Genomic DNA, 18,242 nt, shown 5'->3' on the forward strand with positions numbered 1-18,242 from the left:
ATTGAAAAAGAAGCTCTGGCATGCGTTTATGGGGTGAGAAAAATGCACCAGTGTCTGTTTGGGCTTAAGTTCGAGTTAGAAACTGATCATAAGCCGCTCATATCGCTATTCTCAGAGAGCAAAAGTTATTAATACCAATGCCTCTGCTCGCATCCAAAGATGGGCGCTCACGCTGTCTGCATACAACTATGTAATTCGCCACAGGTCAGGCACAGGGAACTGTGCTGATGCTCTCAGTCGGCTACCATTGCCCACCACCGGGGTGGAAATGGCACAGCCTGCAGACTTGCTCTTGGTGATGGATGCATTTGAAAACGAAAAGTCACCTGTCACGGCCCGCCAGAACAGGACCTGGACCAGCCAAGATCCTTTACTGTCCCTTGTAAAAAAACTGTGTCCTCCGTGGGAGCTGGTCCAGTGTCCCAGCGGAGATGCATGAAGAGATCAAGCCGTTCCAGCGGCGCAAAGACGAAATATCCATACAGGCGGACTGTCTTTTGTGGGGTAATCGCATGGTTTTGCCTTAGAAAGGCAGGGAAACGTTCATACGCGACCTACACAGTACCCACCCCAGGCATAGTAATGATGAAAGTTATAGCCAGATCCCATGTGTGGTGGTCCAGCTTCGACTCAGATTTGGAGTCTTGCGTGCGCCAATGCAACACTTGCTCTCAACTGAGTAATGCACCTAGGGAGGCACCTCTAAGTTTGTAGTCGTGGCACTCCAAACTGTGGTCTTGGATCCAGGTTGACTTCACTGGCCCGTTTCTAGGCAAAATGTTTTTGGTTGTTGTGGATGCCTATTCAAAATGGATTGTGTGTGTAATAATGTCTGTAAGCATGTCCACTGCCACCATCGAAAGCCTACAAGCCATGTTTACATGGCCTGCCTGATGTCTTTGTCAGCGACAATGGGCCGTGCTTCACCAGCGCTGAATTCAAGGAATTCATGACCTGCAATGGGATGAAGCACGTCACATCTGCCCCGTTCAAGTCCGCATCTAACGGCCAGGCAGAACGGGCAGTCCAAACCACCAAGCAAAACTTGAAACGCGTGTCGGAAGGCTGCCTGCAGACCCGCCTGTCCCGAGTCCTGCTCAGCTACTGCACAAGACCCCACTCGCTCACCGGGGTTCCCCCTGCTGAACTGCTCATGAAAAGGGCACTCAAAACAAGGCTCTCTCTAGTCCACCCTGATCTCCATGATCACGTCGAGAGCAGGCGGCATCAACAAAGCATGTACCATGATCGCGCAAATTTGTCACACGATATTGAAGTCAATGACCCTGTATTTGTACTTAACTTTGGACATGGTCCCAAATGGCTTGCTGGTACTGTCGTAGCCAAAGGGAGTAGGGTGTTTGAGGTCAAACTTGCAAATGGACTAACTTGCAGAAAGCATTTGGACCAAAACAAATTATGATTCACAGACAGCTACGAGCAACCTGAAGAGGACACCAACAATTTCGACCCTGCGATATACACACAAGTGGCAACCGACATCACGGTTGACCACGAAGCTGAACTCATCATCCCCAGCAGCCCAGCGAAGAACCAACCAACTCACCTGCATCTGTGTTTATACCGAGACAATCGACTAGGGAGCAGAAAGCCCCAGATTGTCTCACCATGTAAATAAGTGTACTATTGACTCTGGGGAGGGGGGGGGGGGGGCGGGGGAGTGATGTGATGTATATAACACCTTGTAACCAGCATTCTACCGCCACCAGAGGGCGCATCTGTTGAAGTCCCAAGGGATCCCAGTGTGTCTTGGGAGCACTGAATATAAGCAGGCCTCCCATGCTGTGCCGGCACTCTGGAGTCAGAATAGAGACACTAAGGTCACACTTACTCAAGTCTACAGTACTCAGTCACATTGCTTTATGTGAGACATAACACTATGAACTACCCATTAAACTTGCTGCAGAAAGTTAGAGCTTCCAAATAGCAGTGCAAGTGCATTTTGGCCTTGACCAATATGGAGGGCAGCGCACTTCTGGCTCGTAATCAACGTGCCCTTCCTGCCCGCCATATTGGATGCTTAGGAGGCCATTTTGCGTTCGTTGGGCTGAATTTCTTGGTCAATAACTTTACTAAGGTGGCTGCTGGAGTGGGGGTGCAAAATACATCACATGACTTAAATATTGCACAAGTACATTGTAGCGCCCGGGCTGTGCTGCAAAGAACTTTGTTCAATGTCACAAGTGTTTCATGTCCACACAGTTAACCCTGGCGCAAAAGGACAAAGCCAATAATATCTCCGGACACGTTTGCTCAGTTTAACCGTGTCCCAGTGTTGAAACCTTTGAGAGTGAAATCCCCTCACCCATTCACAAGGTACGAATTCTCTCTGTCTGAATCTCTGCATCACAAGCTGAATACAGAAGAAAACCACTCTGACCGAGCTAGCCCGTCTTAAAAACCCATATCCCAGCCCCCAATAAGGTTGCCAACTCTAGTTGGAAATATTCCTGGAGATTTCATCATAACCATCTGCTACCAACCGCCCCGCCATTGGTCACCTGACATGTCCATCATCGCGGGACCCTGCCTTCCCACACCCATTGGAAAGTGAGTAGACTTTATTACCCAATTGGATGATTCTTTACCGTCTGTCAACAGCTATTTGTCCCCCTTGTCCACATTTTTATAACCAATAAACAAAATTTTTCAAAGAAAATTAAAAAGAAAACTATTTTTAATGCCCGATGATTTTTCTCCCGGGTCGCTCGCGAACCAAAGTCCTGGAGATTTGTCTTTACATCCTGGAGTCTCCAGGACAATCCTGGAGGGTTGGTAACCCGATATGTCAAAGTCAGCACCCAACCATTTCTGAAATGTCAACTGCTGACCCCAGGGGCCCACTCGGGGTGTTGACTATTCTTTGTGTGAGGTACATCCCGACACCTCAACCCGAAACCAAGTCCAATCACCTCCCCCGATACGGTTTGCTGAACCTTCGGTTGGGTGGGGGAGGACGAGAGATACAAACACAATTGCCACGCTGCAGGGAATAGACTAGGTGCGGCACTTGCCTTTAAAGGTCCCGGAGAAGAGGTAAATCCAGGTGAACGCGGGCACGAAGAGAACGGTCAGTGTGGCCGCGAGGAACTTCCTGCGCCCTCTGCAAATTCCCAGCATCCTGGGGAATGTGGGAGTCGGGGGCTGCACTGATCCTAGGTGGGTAACATCAGATCCTCAGCCACGTGCATGTTAATCCCTGAAATTCAAAAGACAGGATTACTTTGGCAACTTGCTCTCCTATATGTGCGGGACCCAGTCTCTCTCCTAAAGCAGCCCTATCAGCGAGAAAGAGAAAGGTTTTTGCAAGACAACCGGCCCAGTTTGTCAGCAAGGAGCATGCAGTGGTGCAGCAACTGCACAAACTGGCGTTTACCCCAGAACACCACCCGCCAAACAAGGTGCGGAACTATTGCATCTGATACAACGGCCCTTGGTAACTCAGAGTGAGCAGGTTGAGAACTTTTTGTAAACCTCAGCTACCAGTAATACTCCCCACGGAAAGTGATTGAGTCATGGTGTTTCACTCACAGTGTGTACAGGGTCGCCAACCCACCAAGACTCCTGGTATCTCCAGGAATGAAAGATTAATTTTCTGATGCGAGCAAATCCGGAAGAAAAATCAATAACTCACTGACCATGAATGTCCCCAAGTTCATGTTTCAGCTCACTCCCCGAGTTCATGTACCAGCTCACTGTCCCCGAGTTCATGTTCTAGCTCAGTGTCCCTGAGTTCATGTTCTAGCGCACGATCCGGAGTTCATGGTCTAGCTTGGTGTCCCTGTGCTCAGTATCAATACCTTCAAGTGCGCAATGTGAAAATAGAGACCAAAAAAAGTATTGACAATTTTTATACACCCAAAAACTGCAAGGCCTTTGATGACTTAATTATGACAAGCACTTATTTCTTTATATATATATATATAAAACGGTGTTGCAATTCACGCAGACACAAGATAATAAAATCTTCACTTTTTGTCCGACAAATTTCCACATTTTCACTTCAAAGCCTCTATTCAAATCATCCCTTCCTTAAAGCTGGCTGATGGAGAATACTAGCACTTTTAAAAGGTTGTCTTTCAGAAACACTTTGATCTTCCAGCACCTGCTTTGTTACAAAACACTGCATTTATTTTTTTTAGCAAAAACAATTTGCTTATCAAGATGGGCCTCGACACTGCTCTGAAATGGAACACATTGCTGCCCGTCGCAGCGTGAGGGTAATTGCTGCCTTCACTAATGTTAGTGAGAAAACAGATAGCAATACAAAATAACAGCTACCTACTTACTCAAATAATCTACTCATGATTGAGCCTTAAACCCAATCTCAAAGAAACACATCCTACTATGCAACAATAACAGCTTATACTTATAAATGCCTTTAACGTAGCAAACATAGTTACAGGAGGAGGCCATTCAGCCCTTCGAGCCTGTTTCCCCATTCAGTGAGATCATGGCTGATCTGTATCCTAACCCCATCCTCCCACCTCGGCTCCATATCCCTTTGTACCCTTGGCCAACAAAAATCTATGGATCTCAGATTTAAAATTATTAATTAAGCTAGCATCTACTGCTGTTTGTGGGAGAGAGTTCCACACTTCTACCACCCTTCGTGTGAGGAAGTGTTTCCTAACATCTCTCCTGAATGGCCGGGCTCTGATTTTAAAGTGATGTCCCCTGGTCCTAGATTCCCCTACCAGCGGAAAAATTTCTCCCTTACCTACTCTAGCAAAAGCCTAAAAACCTTGAATCAAATCACCCCTTAACCTTCTATATTCCTGGGAATACAAGCCTAGTTTATGTAATCGCTCCACATAATCTAACCCTTGGGGTCCTGGCAACAATCTAATAAATCTACACTGCACTCCTTCCAAGGCCAATATATCCTTTCTAAGGTGCAGTGCCCAGAACTGTGCACAGTAAGTCAGATGTGGTCTAACTTGGGCTTTGTGTATCGGTAACAAAACTTCCTCTCCTTTGTATTCTAGCCCTCTAGTCATGAAGATTAATATTCCATTAGCCTTTTTGATTACTTTTTGTACCTGGCCACCAATATTCCCTTTCATTGTTTTTGGGTGCGCGGCAGCCAATTCAAACTTCCGCATACGCGCGGTTTTTCCACTGAGAAACCTGCAAGCAGCCTGAACGTGAGCTTCAGACAGCGGCGCAGCTAAACGAGAACACTGCTAATCGCTACATTTAGTGATCGGTGTACACCCCTAGATCTCTTTGAACATCCACTGTTCTGAGCTATTCACCATTTTAAAAATACTCTGGTCTATTCTTTTCTGGTGCAAAATGGATGACCTCATATTTACCAGCATTGAAATCCATCTGCCACCATTTTGTCTACTCTCTGAATCTATCAATGTCTCCTTGTAATTTTATGCTCCCGTCCAAACTACTTGCTATATTGACCAATCTTTGTGTCATCAGCAAAATTGGATATATGGCTGTCTATTGCATTATCTAAGTCATTAAACAATAGAGTGAATAGTTGAGGCCTCTGCACAAATCCCTGTGGGATTTCCAATTCCTGTACATACCCATTTTCCTTCTACCCCCTAACCAAGTCAATAATTTGCCTTCAATTTATAAGCTATTTCAGCCAACAGTTTATGATGTGGAACCTTATCGAATGCCTTCTATAAGTCCATATAAACTGTATTCATAGACATTCCCCTGTCCAATACTTTAGTTACTGCCTCAAAAAATTCAATTAGGCTCGTTGGACATGACCTACTCTTCGCAAAACCATGTTGGCTCTCTCTAGGCGCTTCACAGCACCGTAATCAAACATAATCTGACACCAAGCCACATAAAGAGATATTACCACAGGTGACCAAATGCTTGGTCAAACAGATAGGTTTTAAGGAGCGTCTAACAGGAGGAGAGAGGGGGAGAGAGGCGGAGAGGTTTACAAAGGGAATTCCAGAGCTTAGGGCCAAGGCAGCTGGAATAACCCGATTTGCCCTCTATACACAGTAGACGGTAAAAACCACAAAGGTAAGTAACCAACATATATTTTTTTTAAAGCAGCACACCTCACTTAGCAACTGCTTCTTCTAATTATTAGCAATTGGATCCAGAATCTCCTCACTAAAATAATTGCACTTTAACAAGATGCTAACAGCTGATCGCTATTGAGAGAGCCAAGCTGTAAAGAAAGACTTGGATTTATATAGCGCCTTTCACATCCACCGGACGTCTCAAAGCGCTTTACAACCAATTAAGTACTTTTGGAGTGTAGTCGCTGCTGTAATGTGGGAAATGCGCAGCCAATTTGCGCACAGTAGGCTCCCACAAACAGCAATGTGATAATGATCAGATAACCTGTTTTTTTGATTGAGGGATAAATATTGGCCAGGACACTGGGGATAACTCCCCTGCTAATCTTCTAAATAGTGCCATGGAATCTTTTACGTCCACCTGAGAGAGCAAACGGGGCCTCGGTTTAACGTCTCATCTGAAAGGCGGCACCTCCGACAGTGCAGCACTCCCTCAGAACTGCACTGAAGTGTCAGCCTAAATTTATGTGCTCAAGTCCCTGGAGTGGGACTTGAACCCACAACCTTCTGACTCAGAGGCGAGAGTGCTACCCACTGAGCCACAGCTGACACGACTAAAGTGCGAGTGTGCTGGTGAGGGGAAATATGCAAAGCCTTTTCCTCTCCCCTCCTGAAGGTGCTGATATTTCCCAATTCCCTGCAGTCCCTCTGGCACCCAGTGGCCAATCTCCAAGTGTGCACCTGAACTGCGAGTCTCAGTGAGTCTAGCAACAGCAAAGAGCATGTCAGCCCAGCGGAATGCTCGCCTGCGATCGATACGCATGAACTTTCCAACAGAGGCCACTGGGTGACAACCAGGAGGAATATGGCCAATTTTACCCTCTTTAATCCAGGATCATTGCAGCCAGTCGCAACACTTGGTTCCCTGGAGAGATCACATCGTAGGCAGTCCCTCAGAATTGAGGAAGGCTTACTTCCACTCTTAGCATGAGATCTTAGGTGGCTGTACAGTCCAATACGAGAAACACAGTCCCTGTCACAGGTGGGACAGATAGTCGTTGAGGGAAAGGGTGGGTGGGGAGTCTGGTTTGCCGCACGCTCCTTTCGCTGCCTGCGCTTGATTTCTGCATGCTCTCGGCGATGAGACTCGAGGTGCTTAGCACCCTCCCGATGCACTTCCTCCACTTAGGGCAGTCTTTGGCCAGGGACTCCCAGGAATCAGTGGGGATGTTGCACTTTATCAGGGAGGCTTTGAGGGTGTCCTTATAACGTTTCCGCTGCCCACCTTTGGCTCGTTTGCCGTGAAGGTGTTCCGAGTAGAGTGCTTGCTTTGAGAGTGTCGTGTCTGGCATGCGAACTATGTGGCCTACCCAGCAGAGCTGATCAAGTGTGGTCAGTGCTTCGATGCTGGGGATGTTGGCCTGATCGAGGACGCTAACGTTGGTGCATCTGTCCTCCCAGGGGATTTGTAGGATCTTGCGGAGACATCGTTGGTGGTATTTCTCCAGCGACTTGGTGTCTACTGTACATGGTCCATGTTTCTGAGCCACAGGAGGGCGGATATTACTACAGCCCTGTAGACCATGAGCTTGGTGGCAGTTTTGAGGGCCTGGTCTTCAAACACTCTTCCTCAGGCAGCCGAAGGCTGCACTGGCACACTAGAGGCGGTGTTGGATCTCGTCGTCAATGCCTGCTCTTGTTGATAGAAGGCTCCCGAGATATGGGAAGTGGTCCACGTGGCACAGTGGATCATACAAGTTGGAACTTTGTGTTTGTTACGGCCCTTAACTAGAGCAATCGAAAATGAATCTCACTGCTCCGCTCTCTCCCCATAGTCCTATAACAATCCCAAACCAATCCCACTGCCCCACTCTCTCCCCATAGCCCTATAACAATCCCAAACCAACCCCACTCTCTCCACATAGCCCTTTCGCAATCCCAAACCACTCCCACTTCTTACCCACTCGCTCCCCCATAGCCCTATAACAATCCCAAACCAATCCCACTGCCCCACTCTCTCCCCTTAGCCCTATAACAATCCCAAACCAATCCCATTGCCCTGTTCTCAGAGCAACAGTATTGGGATTGTTATCCGGCTATGGACAGGAGAGGATGGGATTGGCTGGGCAGGGAGGCCCTCCAGCCGCTAGCGTTCACTGTCTAGACTCTCACACACAAAATGGCCACTGAGACAACAGAAGGTTACCAGTGCCTGTAGAAACACATCCCAGCAACAGTCAACCTTTTCAAGAGTGGGAGACACTGGAAATTAAGTTCTGATGAAGGACCATCGACCTGAAACGTTAACTTGGTTTCTCTCCACAGATGCTGCCTGACCCACTGACATTTCCAGCATTTTCTGTTTTTATAACTGGAAGTTAAACTCGTCATTAGGGAATTCTGAGAATTTTATTCCACTCACAGAAAGAATTCCAAGACATCTGGTCTCTTGCTATTGTTGTAAAGTTGTAAAGTATTAAATTATTCCCCTGTCACTTACAATACAGTACATAAAATTTCTGGAACACTTACAGGCCTGCATTACCTGGGTACTTACAATGAATGCAGGAGAGACTGAACTGTGATCCAAACAATTATCTCTTGGTACATACCCGCCGGCAAAAGGGCAAGATTAAAGTGTATTGAAGCGACCAGCTAATCTTCTGTAACCATTTTATTAGATAACAGGTAGACCTCCAGATGAGAGTTTTTAATAAAAGACCACTATATAGATTTTCAGGCTCCGAAGGGCTTGGCTTTGCACATTCCGTCATCAACATCACCCCAAAGCGGCGACGGCAGCAGAAGCAGTGCCGCAAAAAAGTCAATGCCGGGGCACTTGAAGACCCAGCTAAGAGACCCTATACAGTCAGCGCCTCACTGCTAACCTGGCGTCCCTTGATGACCCCGAGACGCAGAATGCCCACAACATTTGGTCTGCCCTCCAGGCCATCATAACCAGTGCCTGTGAAGAGACGCTCGGTCACTCAACCAGGAGAATGACCAGGAGATCCAAGAGCTAATAAATCGCAAGCGCAGGGCATTTCTGAACCTAAAACAATAACCCAACTCGGAAACAGCAAGGCAGCATTACAGATGGCTTAAGGCCGAAGTCCAACAAAAACCCATGACCTAAATAGATGGTGGGTGGAGAAAGCATAGGAGATTCAGCAGCTGGCCAACAGCCATGATGTGCGAGGAATCTTCACCGTAGTGAAAGCCACCTACGGCCCAAACACCCCACTGCTGGCCAAGAACGGGGAAACACTCATCAAGGACACCAAGGCAGTCAGGACCCGCTGGAAGGAGTACTTCAAAGATCTCTTTAACCGAGACTCTGCCTTTGACTCGTGTGTCCTCGACTCCATCCCGCAGCATGCTATCCGCTACTATCTCAGCAAAACCCCAGCCCTGCATGAGCTGGAAAAGGCCATCATCCAGCTCAAGAACAAGGCAACAGGAGCGGATGGAATCCCCGCTGAGGCACTAAGTATGGCGGAGAGACACTATTAGCACGAATGCATGATCTCATTTCTCTCATCTGGAAGAAGGAGAGCATGCCGGGAGATCTCATAGCTGCAGTAATCGTGACCATCTTTAAAAAAGGGGAGAAGTCCAACTGCGGCAACTACAGAGGAATCTCCGTTTTCAGCCACTGGGAAAGTCGTCATTAGAATCCTCCTCAATCCTGTGGCTGAGGAGCTCCTCCCAGAGTCACAATGCGGATTTCGTCCTCTACAGGGTACAACGACATGATTTTTACAGCGCGACAGCTGCAAGGAAAATGCAGGGAACAGCACCAACCCTTGTACATGGCCTTCTTTGACCGTACAAAGGCTTTGACACTGTCAAACTCGAGGGACTCTTGAGCGACCTCCTCCATTTCAGCTGCCCCCAAAAGCTCGTTGCCATCCTCCGCCTGCTCCATGACAACATGCAAGCCGTGATCCTGACCATCGGATTCATTACAGACCCAATTCACATCCGGACCTGGGTCAAGCAGGGTTGCTTCATCATGCCAACCCTCTTCTCGATCTTCCTCACTGCAATGCTCCACCTCACACTCAACAAGTTCCCCGCTGGAGTGGAACTAAACTACAAACCAGTGGGAACCTGTTCAACCTTTGTCTTCTCCGGGGCAGATCCAAGAACGTCCCAACCTCTGTCGTCGAACTACAGTACGCGGACGATGCTTGCGTTTGTGTATATTCAGAGACTGAACTCCAAGTCATAGTCAACATCTTCACTGAGGCATACGAAAGCATGGGCCTTACACTAAACATTCGTAAGACAAAGGTCCTCCACCAACCTGACCCCGCCACGCAGCACTGCCCCCCAGTCATCAAGATCCATGACACGGCCCTGGACAACGTGGACCACTTTCCATACCTCGGGAACCTATTATCAGCAAGGACAGACATCGATGACGAGATTCAACATCGCCTCCAGTGCGCCAGTGATGTCTTCGGCCGCCTGAGGAAGAGTGTGTGTTCGAAGATCAGGCCTTCAAATATGGCACCAAGCTCATGGTCTACAGGGCTGTAGTGATACCCGCCCTCCCGTATGGCTCAGAGACATGGACCATATACAGTAGACACCTCAAATCGCTGTAGAAATACCACCAACGATGTCTCCGCAAGATCCTGCAAATCCTCTGGGAGGACAAACGCACCAACGTTAGCGTCCTTGATCAGGCCAACATTCCCAGCATCGAAGCACTGATCACACTCGACCAGTTCCGCTGGGCGAGCCACATTGTTTGCATGCCTGACACAAGACTCCCAAAGCAAGCGCTCTACTCGGAATTCCTACACGGCAAGCGAGCCCAAGGTGGGCAGAGGAAATGTTTCAAGGACACCCTCAAAGCCTCTCTGATAAAATGCAACATCCCCACCGACACCTGGGAATCCTTGGCCAAAGACCGCCCTAAGTGAAGGAAGTGCACCCAGCTGAGCACCTCGAGTCTCATCGCCGAGAGCATGCAGAAACCAAGCGCAGGCAGCGGAAGGAGCGTGCGGCAAACCAGTCCCACCCACCCTTTCCTTCAACGACTGTCTGCCCAAACCTGTGACAGAGACAGATGACAGTCCCATATTGAACTGTACAGTCACCTAAGAACTTACCTTTAGAGTGGAAGCAAGTCTTCCTCGATTTCGAGGGACTACCTATGATGATGATGTATGTGCCAGGGCTCTCTAACCAATACACGCAGGTAGAGAGTGCACTGACATCAAGCAGATTCGAGTGTCACTTGCAGTTCCAATTCTGTCTTGAGGTGGCTTTGTGTCTTGATGGGGTTTCTATTTGGAAGGGGCCTAATTTGCTCAGTATAGCTCGGAGTCATGCAGATCAGAAGTTCCCAAGTCCTTTACTAGCCTGAGTTAGCTGATCTCAGGGGGTACAGCACAGATTCACCAAAATGAGACTGGGGCTAGAAGGGTTAAATTATGAGGATGGTTGCATAGACTAGGCTTGTGTTTCCTTGAGTAGAGAAGATCAAGGGGGGATCTAATTGAGATGTTTAAGACGATCAAAGGATTTGATCGGGTAGATAGAGAGAGAAACTATTTCTTCTGGTGGAGGGAGTCCAAAACAAGGGGTATAACCTTAAAATTAGAGCCAGGCCATTCAGGGGTGATGTCAGGAAGCACTTCTTCACACAAAGGGCAGTGGAAATCTGGAACTCCCTTCCCCAAAAAGCTGCTGAGGCTGGGGGTTGAAAATTGTTGACATTTCAAGTATGAGATTGCGAGATTTTTGTTAGGCAAGGGTATTATGGGTTACAGAACCAAGGTGGGTAGATAAAGTTAAGCTACAGATCAGTTATGAATGGTACAACAGACTCGAGGGGCTGAAGGGCCTACTCCTGTTCTTTTGTTCAGCCAGGGGTTGGGGGCCCACCACAATTGCTCTCAGTGCCCTGGGCTTCTGGAGGGTGGAGGTGGGGTAACCAGCCAGGGTTTTCTCCCCCCATTTATTACCCAGCTTGCTTCAACATGTATATGTGTGCATTTCGGATGAGGAGCTTAGATACTCACATACACTTAAAGAGCTGGGTCTACTTACTTGACAGCAGCGTAGACTTAAAGGCGACCTGATAGAGGTTTATAAAATAATTGCATGCCTAGTGACAGATTTTTTTCAATTTGACAGATTAGGGAGGATCGGGGCCATGCATTTAAACTACGCAGAAGTTGGAATAGGCTAGATGCTCAGTGGTTCATTTCCCAGAGAATACGGACCCTCTGGATTGCCTTGCCAGCCTGTGTGGTGGGTGCTAACTCTCTGTAGAATCATAGAAAGATACAGCACAAAGGAAGACCATTCGGCCCATCGTGCCCATGCCGGCTCTGTGAAAGAGCTTTTGGATTAGTCCCACGTCCCCTGCTGTTTCCCCACAGCCCTGCAAATTTTTCCTTTCAGGTATTTATCCAATTCCCTTTTGAAAATTATTACTGAATCTGCTTCCACCGCCCTTTCAGGCAGTGCATTCCAGAACATCACAACTTGCTGTGTATAAAAAAAAAAGTCCTGGTTCTTTTGTCATTTACCTTTAATCTGTGTCCTCTGGTTACCGACCCTCCTGCCACTGGAACCAGGTCCTCCTCATTTACTTTTATCAAAACCCTTCAAGATTTTGAACACCTCTATCGAATCGTCCCTTAACCTTCTCTGCTCTAAAGAGAACAATCCCAGCTTCTCCAGTCTATCCACATAACTGAAATCTTTCATTCCTGCATGTTTGTAGAACAGAATTGGGCTCAACTGTGGTGCCTTGCATGGTTGAATACACATGGCTGCTAACTCCTGTGAAACCAGCAAGTCAACATCAGTAGCTGAGGAGGGGGGTGGGATGGAAGAAGTAGAACGTTCTGTTCTCTATTTGTATAACATGGTGGATCGGTAATGTATCACAGTTTAACTCAGCCATCAGCGACTGCTTTCCTATTGGTATTTTCGAAGTTCTTAAACTTGAAATCAAGCTCCAATTTCACTGAGAGCGCGCAGCAGAAATGGGGGAAAACTACTCGCCTCATGTTAACACCTGTTGCAATAATGACCCAACTTTTTAAAACAGGAATAAAGTGGCAATGGAATGAGATAAATGATGAAATTGGGCACGGTGAAAGTACAGTGCGTCACATGTTTCCCTCTATTATACGAGCAGGCGGAGGCCATTCAGTCCCTTGAGCCTGTTCTACCATTTCATTAGATGGTGGCTGATCGGCACCGCAATTCCATTTACCCACTTTAGCTCCATATCTCGATACCCTCACCCAACAAAAATCTATCAATCTGAGGACTGAAAGCTCCAACTGACCCCCAGCATCCACAGAATTTTGGGGGAGAGAGTTCCAGATTTCCACTATCCATTATGTGAAAAAGTGCTTCTTAATTTCCCTCCTAAATGGCCTGGTTCTAATTTTAAGGTATGTTTCCTCACGATTTCCTGATTTCCCTTTGCTCCCTCCTGATTTCCCCCACCACAGAAAATAGTTTCGCTATATTGGACATATTGAATCCTCACTCATTTAAAACACTTCGATTAGATCACCCTTTAATCCTCAGTACACAAACACCTCAGTATATAAGCCAAGTTTATGCAACCTGTGCTCATAATTTAACCCTATAAGCCCTTGATCCATTAGCGGCTGTTTCTTTTCACCAAGCAACCAAGCTTACCGAAAGCCCTTCCTCGCTGTTAGTTTTGCGGACTTCTGTCGTTTAGCACCACTGCGTTGCACCATATCCCCCAACATAGGGAGCGACAGCGACCCTGAACTTTGCAGCTCCCCATCGAGCCCTGTTATTTGCAGACAGGTTTTTATGTTAAATCCTGTGGGAATCAGAAGCGTTGAGCAAGACCTCTGCAATGGAAGGCGGGTGTTAGTGGTGCGAGGGGGTCAGGGGTCACCACTCTCCCAGGCCTTGGTCTATGCTGCTCTTCAATCAGCCATGAGGATCTTCATCATAGCTTGTTACTCCAAAACCTCAGCCAGGCCCCGAAATAGCCGTTTATCTCAAGTATTATTGTTGTGTTCATACTCTATTTATTTGTTACAGCTCACTGGATGGGCTTTAGGACCCTGCGACGAACTCAAAGCCAAATCACAGAGTGATGCTACGCTCCAGCATGTGTGCCACTTCCTCCAGATTGAGTGGCCTAAACAAATTCAGGAAGAACTGAAAACATTCCACAGACTTCACGATGAATTTTCCGTTTGGAACGATGGCTGCCTAGCTCGTGGTGATAGAGCAGTAATTCCCAAGTCACTTCAACAGCGCGTTCTCTCATTGGCACACGACGGACATCCTGGCATTGTCTGCATGAAGCAGAGATGTCGCAATTCAGTGTGGTGGCTTGGATTGACACTCGCAAAGCTTGCAGTCTGAGCAAAAAGGCCACAAACATCCGACCAGCGCCAATGAAGCCCATTCCATGGCCACAAAGACCATGGCAACAACTTCAGTTGGATATCTTCGGTCCTGTTGAAGCAGCTCCACAGCACCAGCGTCTCCTTGTTGTAGTACATGACCTGCATTCCAAATGGACAGAAATCGCTACAAGTTCAGTGACCTCATCAACGATCATCACTATTCTGCAGCATATGTTCACAAAGTGGGGCCTCCCAGAAGTCATAATCACTGACAATGGACCACAGTTTGTATCCGACCAGTTCGCGGATTTCCTCACTCGTCATGCTATCGAGCATCACCTTATTGCTCGGTACAATCCTCAAAGCAACGGAGGTGTTGAGCGTTTTAACCGCGTCATCAAAGAGGGTTTGAAAGCCAACCTCACAGCCGGCCAAACATTCGATGAAGCAGTTCAAACCATTCTCCGCACATACCGTTCGACAAAGCACTCACTAACGGGGAAGACACCCGCTGAGCTCATGATTGGGTGGAATCTTTGCTGGCTACTGGACATTCTCAAACCCCCAGCCAAACCTAGCGCGAAGAGACTAGTAGGATGGAACAGAGGCATCGTTCTGTTTCCCAACCAAAACCTAGAGCAAACAACACAAGCTCCACGCCGGTCTCAGCGTATCAGAACACCACCTGGCTATCTCAAGGACTTTGTCTGTATATAGACTATGGTTTTAAAAAGGGGGGAAATATGTTGTGTTGATGATGCTCTATTTATTTGTTACAGCTCACTGGACGGGCTTTAGGACCCCGCGGGAACTATTCACAGTTGCTGTACTCATTCTGGTTCATGCCGGTTTGGGGACTCCATTTTGGGTTGTATAAAAGCACAGTTAAGTTCAGTTACATTACTCCTGGCTCAGTTTGTCAGTTATTTACGTGTACACAATTATCTTGAGTATTTCCTCGGGTGTGCAGGATGTTGACGGGGGTGGCACTCCATCAGGCCACATTCAGTAATAACTCAGCTCTCCGTGTCCACATCTGGGGTCGTTCCCAAACTTCCACTTGGTCTGACAAGGTCAGCTGTGGCTCAGTGGGTAGCATACTCACCTCTGAGTCGGAAGGTTGTGGGTTCAAGTCCTGCTCCAGGGTCTTGAGCACATAAATCTAGGTTGACACTCCAGTGCAGTGCTGAGGGAGTGCAGTGCTGAGGGAGTGCTGTGCTGAGGGAGTGCTGCACTGTTGGAGGTCCCGTCTTTCGGATGCGACGTTAAACTGAGGCCCCGTCTGCTCTCTCAGGTAGATGTAAAAGATCCCATGGCACTATTTTGAAGAGCAGAGGAGTTATCTCTGGTGTCCTGGCCAATATTTATCCCTCAATCAACATAACAAAAGCAGATTATCTGGTCATTATCACATTGCTGTTTGTGGGAGCTTGCTGTGCGCAAGTTGGCTGCCGCATTTCCCACATTACAACAATGACCATACTTCAAAAAGTACTTCATTGGATGTAAAGCACTTTGAGACATCCAGTGGTCGTGAAAGGTGCTATAGAAATCCAAGTCTTTCTTTTACAAGGCATGAAGAAAGTGCACACGTGTTGTATAGACGTTAGCCTCCCTTCCACTTCACAATGAAGTGAGTCACTTTCCCTCAGCACCCTCTCCTGGCTGACTGAAATCAAGAATGCCTGGTGAATAGAACTGTGTCCATGATCCCAGGCGGGTCAGTGGACTCTGATGTGCTCCATCGGTGTGACAGCACACCAGCGTGCAGAGGCTCAAGACCGTACATTTTCAATAGATCCTCATTCACTTCTCATCATGCACTGTCATTTTTAAAAATTGAGAGTGGATCCTGCAGCACATGCGCATATAATCCAGGCTGACACAGTGCAGCTCTGAGGGAGTGTTTAGAGGGGACGCTCCTCAGAAAGTTGTCAGTTTGGGTGGGTGTTAAAAGATCCCACGGCACGGATTGAAGAGATGCAGGGACTTGTCCCAATGCCCTGCCCAATACTGCTCCCTCAACCATTGACCCTTTGTCTCATTGCTGCCGATGGGGAGTCTCTGACCCACAACGACGACTTCATTGTTCAATGATTACTGCACCCAAAGTTAGTCACTACATGTGAAACACTTCAAGAGACACATTAAAGTGCTATTGCAATGCAAATTTTTCTCTCCAAGTCTAAAGTTCAATTTTGCGAATACATGTCCAACGTCCTGAAACAGGAAACCTCGGGACCAAGGCCATTCCAGTTTTTCCGGATTTGGGAGAAGAAATCCGACGTCCTGAATCCAGAAACCCCTGGGCCGAGTTTTGGGTATTTCCGGATTTCAGAGCATTAAATCCGACGGCCCGAATCCAGCAACCTTGAGGCTGGGCTGGGCCGGGCCAGGCTGCGTATTCTTTTTTTGATTCATGTTTGAAAAAGGTATGTACAGCTTAAAAGTCCGGTTTTCGGGAAATATTTCCGGATTCCGGACAACGACTCTTGCAATCTGCACAATGTCCGGGTTTCGGACAATTCCGGTTTTTAGAATTCCGGATTTGGGATGTTGTACCTGTACTTGAATCTTCAGAGACTCCAAAGTAGATACTGAAACGTTTACCACTTTTCAGTAAAAGCTCACAGCTCACTCCCATCTATCAGAACATGATTGTTATTAACATGAAAAGGCCATTCTCGCTCCATCCCCTATCCCTCAATCCCCCCTCTCCCTATTCTTCAATCCCTCCTCGCCCTATCCCTGACTCCCTCCTCTCACTAACCCTGACTCCCTCCTCTCACTAACCCTGCCTCCCTCCTCTCACTAACCCTGACTCCCTCCTCTCACTTACCCTGACTCCCTCCTCTCACTAACCCTGACTCCCTCCTCTCACTGACCCTGACTCCCTCCTCTCACTGACCCCGACTCCCTCCTCTCACTGACCCCGACTCCCTCCTCTCACTGACCCCGACTCCCTCCTCTCACTGACCCCGACTCCCTCCTCTCACTGACCCCGACTCCCTCCTCTCACTGACCCCGACTCCCTCCTCTCACTGACCCCGACTCCCTCCTCTCACTGACCCCGACTCCCTCCTCTCACTGACCCCGACTCCCTCCTCTCACTGACCCCGACTCCCTCCTCTCACTGACCCCGACTCCCTCCTCTCACTGACCCCGACTCCCTCCTCTCACTGACCCCGACTCCCTTCTCTCACTGACCCTGACTCCCTTCTCTCACTGACCCTGACTCCCTCCTCTCACTAACCCTGACTCCCTCCTCTCACTAACCCTGACTCCCTCCTCTCACTAACCCTGACTCCCTCACTAACCCTGACTCCCTCCTCTCACTAACCCTGACTCCGTCCTCTCACTAACCCTGACTCCGTCCTCTCACTAACCCTGACTCCGTCACTAACCCTGACTCCCTCCTCTCACTAACCCTGACTCCCTCCTCTCACTAACCCTGACTCCCTCCTCTCACTAACCCTGACTCCCTCCTCTCACTGACCCTGACTCCCTCCTCTCACTGACCCTGATTCCCTTCTCTCACTGACCCTGACTCCCTCCTCTCACTAACCCTGACTCCCTCCTCTCACTAACCCTGACTCACTTCTCTCACTAACCCTGACTCCCTCCTCTCACTAACCCTGACTCCCTTCTCTCACTGACCCTGACTCCCTCCTCTCACTAACCCTGACTCCCTCCTCTCACTAACCCTGACTCCCTCCTCTCACTAACCCTGACTCCCTCCTCTCACTAACCCTGACTCCCTTCTGTCTCGATGAAACCCATCTAATAGTTCATACCATCTGCTTCAACCATATGCCCTCATAACTTCATCTCAAAT

At 48.1% G+C, this 18,242-nt stretch overlaps 1 protein-coding gene across 3 annotated transcripts in view; it reads right to left on the reverse strand.

The window, feature by feature from the left end:
- Nucleotides 1-18,242, reverse strand: part of large1 (LARGE xylosyl- and glucuronyltransferase 1) — a 781,831-nt gene that overhangs the window by 554,115 nt on the left and 209,474 nt on the right. For all 3 annotated transcript variants that reach the window (XM_070900694.1, XM_070900696.1, XM_070900695.1), the window contains exon 2: nucleotides 3,036-3,220. In XM_070900694.1, the coding sequence (XP_070756795.1) occupies nucleotides 3,036-3,141 (106 nt within the window). In that variant the 5' untranslated portion in view covers nucleotides 3,142-3,220. The remainder of the gene's footprint in view (nucleotides 1-3,035; nucleotides 3,221-18,242) is intronic.

This window comes from Pristiophorus japonicus, chromosome 15 (genome assembly GCF_044704955.1).
Source record: "Pristiophorus japonicus isolate sPriJap1 chromosome 15, sPriJap1.hap1, whole genome shotgun sequence".
NCBI lineage: Eukaryota > Metazoa > Chordata > Chondrichthyes > Pristiophoridae > Pristiophorus > Pristiophorus japonicus.